General features: G+C 62.7%; 2 protein-coding genes across 3 annotated transcripts in view; both read right to left on the bottom strand.

The window, feature by feature from the left end:
- Positions 1 to 1,295: 1,295 nt before the first annotated feature.
- On the bottom strand, positions 1,296 to 3,305 carry LOC102239989 (lysoplasmalogenase). 2 transcript variants are annotated; one of them, XM_005863330.2, is made up of 3 exons: positions 3,147 to 3,305; positions 2,453 to 2,702; positions 1,296 to 2,011 (listed from the first exon to the last, which is right to left on the bottom strand). In XM_005863330.2, the coding sequence occupies exons 1-3, from the start codon at positions 3,195 to 3,197 to the stop codon at positions 1,629 to 1,631; spliced, it is 684 nt and encodes a 227-aa protein (XP_005863392.1). In that variant the 5' UTR covers positions 3,198 to 3,305; the 3' UTR covers positions 1,296 to 1,628. The 2 variants fall into 2 exon arrangements, with proteins under 2 accessions (XP_005863392.1, XP_005863391.1); XM_005863329.2 differs by having other exon boundaries at positions 2,453 to 2,705; positions 3,147 to 3,304.
- A 2,306-nt stretch (positions 3,306 to 5,611) lies between these two features.
- LOC102239470 (lysoplasmalogenase) overlaps positions 5,612 to 7,159 on the bottom strand; it is a 2,760-nt gene continuing 1,212 nt past the window's right edge. The window contains exon 3 of the mRNA XM_005863327.2: positions 5,612 to 6,794. Coding sequence (XP_005863389.1) covers positions 6,274 to 6,794 — 521 coding nt within the window. The 3' untranslated portion in view covers positions 5,612 to 6,273. The remainder of the gene's footprint in view (positions 6,795 to 7,159) is intronic.

The raw sequence follows: 7,159 nt of genomic DNA, 5'->3' as shown, positions 1-7,159 counted from the left end.
GGGGCCACCAGAAGCTGGAGAGGCAGGAAGGACCCTCCCCAGGGCCTGGGGCGCCGTGTGGCCCTGCCCACACCTTGACATTGGACGTCTGCTCTCCAGAACTGTGAGAGGCCAAACTCCTGTTGTTTTAAGCCCCGGTGTGTGGTCATTTGTGACGGCAGCCACAGGAACACACACAAGGACCAAAGTGTCCTCCGGGCCTCAGGTCTAGACCCTCATCCCAACCGTGGACATAGGAATCCCGCCTCCCACCGCCATCAAAGCCACTGGGAGTGAGTCCTTGTCCCGTACGCCCTGGGCCCCGGGCAAATTCACTGTGTGTATAGCCAACAATACTGCATGGTGCACACAGAAATGTCACCTGAGGTGAACCTCGCAGTAAGTGTTCTCACTACAACAATAAAAGGGCCTGGCTGGGCGAGGCTCAGTGGATGAGCATCGACCTATGAACCAGGATTTCATGGTTTCATTCCCCATCAGGGCACGTGCCCGGGTTGCGGGCTCGATCCCGTGTGGGTGTGCAGGAGGCAGCAGATTGATGTTTCTATCTCTCTCTCCCTCTTCCTTCCTTTCTGAAATCAATAAAAGTATATTTTTTAAAAAATTCAGTGCATACCACTGTGACTGAACTTAATGTTACCAAATCACTCACTTAAAAATGGAAAAATCTGCCCTAGCCGGTTTGGCTCAGTGGATAGAGCGTCGGCCTGCGGACTGAAGGGTCCCAGGTTCGATTCCGGTCAAGGGCATGTACCTTGGTTGCGGGCACATCCCCAGTAGGGGGAGTGCAGGAGGCAGCTCATCCATGTTTCTAACTCTATCCCTCTCCCTTTCTCTCTATAAAAAAATCAATAAAATATATTTTTTTTAAAAAAAGTAAAAATTTTGCCTGGCCAGTGTTGCTCATTGGTTAAGCCTTGACTCAGGAACCAAGAAGTCACAGTCACTAACTGAGCAAGAAATAGGCGGCCTGCAGAAGGGAGGGTCCTGGTGACATCCAGGCCCCCAGCTCAGTTCCCCAAAGCGGCCACCACACCCTGGGGTCCTTGGTAAAGCCATAGCTGCCTTTCTTTAGGGGGCATGCAGGAGGCAGCCAATCAATGATTCTCTCTCATCACTGATGTTTCTCTCTCTACCTCTCCCTTCCTCTCTGAAATCAATAAAAACATGGATTTTTTTTTTTTTGGATTTTTTTAATGGAAAATGTTGTTGTAAGGAAGAAAAAGAAGAAATACCCTTTTGCTGTGACTCTGACCATGCCTCCCCCCTACCCTCCCCAAATAAAGGAGATGCTGTTTCCTCCTTCCCTTTACTCAGGCAACAGGGAAATAGATCAAGGCCAGAGGGAGGGGGCCAGCGGACTCTGAAGGCCCCCGGAGGTCACAGGAGCGGGCGGGGCTTGGGGAGGCCCAGCCAGGGCCTGGTTGAGCGGCCTGGAACCCGGAACCAGAACCGAGGGAAGGTGTTCGGAACTCGGCGGTGCATCCGGAATTCTGCAAAGGGTTCCCACAGGTGGACAGCGGCCTGCAGACGGGAGTCTGGGAGCCTGGCTCTGGCCCCCATGGGTGGCTCCCCGTCTGGTCCCTGCAGGAGGGGAGTGGGTGGATCCCAGCCCGCTGGGGCCCCAATCAGTGGGTCTTGAGCTTGGGGCTCTGGAAGGCCGACAGGGTGATGAGGAGCTGGGCAGCGTAGTAGGTGGTCATGATCAGCAGGCGGCCGTGGGCCAGCGGCTGGATGAAGGTGTGCCAGGACAGCAGGGAGTCGGAGGTGGCGAAGAGCAGGGCGCCCCAGCGGGCACTCCCACCCCTGGCCAGGCCGCGCCACAGCATGGTGGACAGGGCCAGCCCGTAGGCCGACACGGGCAGCACCAGGTCTGGCGGGAGGTGCAGCAGCAGGAGGCCGGAGAACGGGAGGGAGTACAGGACGATGGGCACCAGGAGGCCGGACCGCAGGGGGCTGAACCCAAAGGCCCAGGAGTAGAGCAGCTGGGCCATGCCGAAGGCGAGGACGCCTGGAGGACAGGGGGTGGGGCACCCGTGAGACCCGCTTCCCTGTGTCACCCCTGCCAGCTCCCACTTGTCCCTGGTGGTCCCGCCTCCGCCTGCCCTTGCTGTCCAGAGTCTGTCCTTACTCTGCTCAGAACTGTCCCTCGACCCCCATCTTCTCTGCTCCCCACTTGGCTTCGGAATGGAGTCTGTTTGGACGCACACACCAGGCACACACACCCCAGGGCCTTTGCACCTGCTGGTCCCTCCACACCCGCCACTCACACCTGCCCAGGTCAGGCTGAGCTCCCCGAGGCAGGGGTCTGGGTGTGTGCTGGTCACTGCTGGGCCTCAGGGCCTGGGAACGCCCCCTGGCTCCCGGCAGAGGCTATCAGGGAGTCGCCCCGCACCCAGGGACCCTAGCGTGGGGGTCGGAAAGGGTCAGTGCGGCCCGCTCCCCAGCTCACCATAGAGGAAGTTCTCTGGCCAGATAAGGAAGACATCCCGGAGGGCCGAGAAGAGCAGGGCCACCTGCAGGCGAAGGCTGTAGCCTCCGCTGGAGCCGGAGCCTGGGTTCGCCCGCAGAAGCCTCACCAGGCACAGCACCGGCAGGCACTTGACCAGGGCGCCCACCCTGGACGGCGGGTCCTCAGGGATCCAGAGGAGGAAGTAGGCGGTGCAGGTGAGGAAGAAGGGGCTCAGGCTGCCCAGGTGCGGCTGCTACTGGACAAGGCGCGGCTCAGCCCCTGGAGGAGGCTCCAGCGCCCCCAGCCCTGGCCAGGACTCAGGTCTCGGGGCTCCTCCCACCCCACCCCCACTCAGGGATCCAGGACAGGCCCCACCTGGCCAGGACTCAGGTCTCGGGGCTCCCCCCACCCCACCCCCATTCAGGGATCCCAGGACAGGACCCACCTGGCCAGGACTCAGGTCTCGGGGCTCCCCCCACCCCACCCCCATTCAGGGATCCCAGGATAGGACCCACCTGGCCAGGACTCAGGTCTCGGGGCTCCCACCCACACCCCCACTCAGGGACCCCAGGACATCCAGCCCCATAGAACCCAGCCTCTGGGGAGGCCAAGACCCCCAATTCCTCCAGCCTCCTGGGGTCCCCGGGAGCCCAGGCCCAGCCCGAGCCCCCCTCCCACACTCAGGGGCTCTCACTTGGGCTGAGGAGTCAGGGCTGCGGGGCGGCCTCTCCCTGCGGACGTCCATGACAGCCTGAGACCCCCACGCAGAGTGGCCGCAGCCTGGGCACCAATGGCTCTGGGGGTGGAGGGCCGGCGAGCGGTTACACGTTAACCCGGGAGCGTCCTGTGGACTCTGGGGCTGATAACAGCGCCGGGAGATGCTGCCCCCGCCCGGGGATGGCTCTCACTGGCACCTGCAGATAAGGTGCCCGTCCCAAGCTGGGGTCCCTCCTCCCCCACAGCCCCTGCCCTGGACCCCGGGACCAGGCTTCCTCCCCATCGCAGTGGGCTGTGGGGGCCAATTCCCCTCGCAGCCCCGCGCCCAGCCGGGCCCAGCCCTCCTTCCCCAGCCCTCCAGCACTGGCCTCCCTCCTGTGGGGCCTGCACCGCCCTGTACCCCACAGCACCTCCACACAAACACTTCCTGATCTAACAAATGCCTATGACGACTGGCCCCCAGAGGTCACCACCGGCCTGGGGCCCGCAGCCCCGGGCAGCCTGGGAGGTCACGAAGCAAGGCTCCCCGGGGCCTGGGGGTGAAGGCTCCTGGTCTGTTCTTGGACTGGATTCCCTCTGGAAGGCACGCCTAGAGCCCGGCTTCCCCGGCCACCTCCCAGCACCCACCGCGCCACCACAGGGGACAGGGTTAGCCAAGGGCTGCAGGGTCCCTTCCGTGGCCGGACAGAGGAGGGCGGAACAGCGGACACGTGATGTTGGGGTGACTAAGGGGACCCCGGGCAGGCAAGCATGCTCGTCCCACCTCATTAAAAAGGTAAAACCCTCTAGTGCTCCCACCAGAAGCCCCAGGGCAAAGCTGTTCCCACCAGGAACCCTCCAGGGTAGGCCACATGGGGCAGGGACGCTGGGCCAGCCAGTATGGAGGGAAACAACCCAACGTCGCAGCTTCCTGACGCTCGGCCTGTGAGGAAGGGACCATCATCACCTGTCATTTTAAAAAATATATATTTTTATTGATTTCAGAGAGGAAGGGAGACGGGGGAGAGAGAGAGGGAAACATCCATGATGAGAGAGATTCATGGATCGGCTGCCTCCTGCACACACCCCACTGGGGATCGAACCCGCAACCCGGGCATGTGCCCTTGACCGGAATCGAACCTGGGACCCTTCAGTCTGCAGGCCGATGCTCTATCCACTGAGCCACACTGGCCAGGGCATCACCTGTCATGTTACTGAAATGAGGGGGTGGGGCAGCTGGTGGGACCATCTGCCGCCGTTCTGGGAACGCCTGCATGAGCTCCGCCCTGAGAGCGGAGTCCAGGGACGGAGGGTGGGTGCTGGTTGCAGATGCACCTGGATCAGGCAGACTTGAGGGAGCACCTGGATCAGGCAGACTTGAGGGAGCACCTGGATCAGGCAGACTTGAAGGAGCTGCAGCCACAAGCCATGACCCAACTCCTGTTCCTCAGAACCGAGAGGCCCCAACTGGCACACACGCTCCATCCCACGGGCTGCTCGTGCCCTCGAGCCCATGAGAACTGCCCCGCAGCCCCCGCGATGCCACAAGGCCCGGAAAAGGAGGTGGACGGACTCACCGCACACCTGGGGGCTGGCCCAGGCGGGGCCCCCTGGCCAGCTGGCTGCCCTGCCAGGCATCGTCCTCCCCATCGGACTCCCTAGAGCCCTGGCCCTCCTCCTCCTCGTCATCATCGAATTGCTGGATCCGGTCCTTGTAGCAAATCTCCAGCAGGTTGGTGTTGGGCTGTGGGGTGCAGGCGGCAGGGTGGGTGGGCGGCACTGCCCACAGCCCCCACCCCGAGGACTGGCGCCACTCACGTTCTCATCGTCGGCGTTGAGGGAAAAGGTGATGTCTTGTCGAAAGGCGCGCTGGGGGAGGAGCAGGGGTGGGGAGGAGGCTGAGACAGGCTGCCTCCTGCTGCTCCTTCCTTCACGCACGCGCCCTGGCTATCCGCTATCCACAGCTGCGTCTCTGCAACCATCCCCACTCGCTAACACTCCCCGCTCGTGGCGCAGGCCCGCCATGGGGGGACATTCGTAGAGCTGAGGTCCTGCCCTCGCCTCCTGCCTGCCCAGCCCTCACAGAGGTGCCCGAGGGGACCGAGCGGAGCAGGAACCCTGTCTCAGCTGTGCCCGCCTGCCCGTCCCTGGAGCCCACTGCCCGCCTCAGGGCATCACAGGCTCATTCTTCAAAAGTGACCTCTTTCTTGCACTCAGCGGACACTTCCCTTGGGGGCCCCGTGGCCCCGAGGAGCACCCCACCCAAGGAGACCAGGCCCTGAGTGACCTGCCCGGCCGGGGGCTGACAGCAGCAGGACCAGACTCAGCCAGCGGGCCCCACCCTAGCCGGTTTGGCTCAGTGGATAGTGGTTTGGCTCAAAGGCCAGAGGGCGGGGGCCAGTGGCCTCCTGCTTGGCTGACCAGCAGCCCCGGAGCGACGGATGAATGACTCCTCTGACACGGTTGCTGTGAAAGAGAGGGCTAAGGGACGGCCTGGCTGAAGGAACCAGACAGCCCCGTTCGCCTGCCTCCTCAGGCTTTTATTGCAGTTTTGAGATACAGTTTGAGATACAGTTTACCTTTTAGATACAGTCAGCAGGGCAATCATGGGAGGGCACGTTTCTGCAGTGTCCTCTAGGCAAGGACATGCAAAGATTAAGCATAAGGATCCGGCAAACACCTGGGGGGCCGCACGTGCACGGACTGGGTGGGAAAGGTCATGGAACAATAGGGGCGGCCGCTTTGGCCAAACTCCAAGTCGGAATTCCGATAAACAGCGTGGTCCGCCTTCAGCCCACGACCCTTTTTGGAATTTCCTTCTTACAGACTTTCCAACCGAGTCTCCCATGCTTCCCTACAGACTCGGGGCCCCCGGAGGTCACAGGAGCGGGCGGGGCTTGGGGAGGCCCAGCCTGGGCCTGGTTGAGGGGCCTGGAACCCGGAATCAGAACGAAGGGAAGGTGTTCGGAACTCGGCGGTGCATCCGAAATTCTGCAAACGGTTCCCACAGGTGGACAGACGCCTGCAGACGGGAGTCCGGGAGCCTGGCTCCGGCCCCCACGGGCGTCTGGTCCCGGGTCCCTGCAGGAGGGGAGTGGGCGGACGCTGGCCCATCGGGGCCCTGGTCAGTCAGTCTTGAGCTTGGGGCTCTGGAAGGCCGACCGGGTGATGAGAAGCTGGGCAGCGTAGTAGGTGGTCATGATCAGCAGGCGGCCGTGGGCCAGCGGCTGGATGAAGGTGTGCCAGGACAGCAGGGAGTCGGAGGTGGCGAAGAGCAGGGCGCCCCAGCGGGCGCTCCCGCCCCTGGCCAGGCCGCGCCACAGCATGGTGGACAGGGTCAGCGCATAGGCCGACACGGGCAGGACCAGGTCTGGGGGGAGGTGCAGCAGCAGGAGGAAGGTGAACGGGAGGGAGGCCAGGAAGATGGACAGCAGTTGGAAGGGGCACAGGCCGCGCCACAGCACGGTGGACAGGGCCAGCACGTAGGCCGACAGGGGCAGGACCAGGCTTGAGGAGAGGTGCAGCAGCAGGAGGCCAGAGAACGGGAGGGAGGCCAGGATGATGGGCAGCAGGAGGCCGGGCCGCAGGGGTCTCAACCCAAAGGCCCAGACATAGAGCAGCTGGGCCATGGCGCAGGCGAGGATGCCTGGAGGACAGGGGGTGGGGCACCCGTGAGACCCGCTTCCCTGCGTCACCCCTGCCAGCTCCCACGGTCCCCTGGTGGTCCCACTTCTCGCTGCCCCTGCTGTCCAGGGTCTGTCCTTACTCAGCTCAGAATTCTAAAATCTCTCGACCCCCACGTCTCTGCTCCCCACTTGGCTTCAGCATGGAGTCTGTTTGGACACACAAGGCACACCCACCCCAGGGCCTTTGCACCTGCTGGTCCCTCTGCCTAGACCAGTGGTCGGCAAACTGCGGCTCACGAGCCACATGCGGCTCTTTGGCCCCTTGAGTGTGGCTCTTCCACAAAATACCGACTTCTGCGCATGGACCACGAAGTTTCAATCGCAC

This window comes from Myotis brandtii, unplaced genomic scaffold, assembly GCF_000412655.1.
Source record: "Myotis brandtii unplaced genomic scaffold, ASM41265v1 scaffold1763, whole genome shotgun sequence".
Lineage (NCBI taxonomy): Eukaryota > Metazoa > Chordata > Mammalia > Chiroptera > Vespertilionidae > Myotis > Myotis brandtii.
The sequence above is the reverse complement of the archived record's forward strand: the minus strand, read 5'-3'. Positions and strand labels throughout refer to the sequence as shown.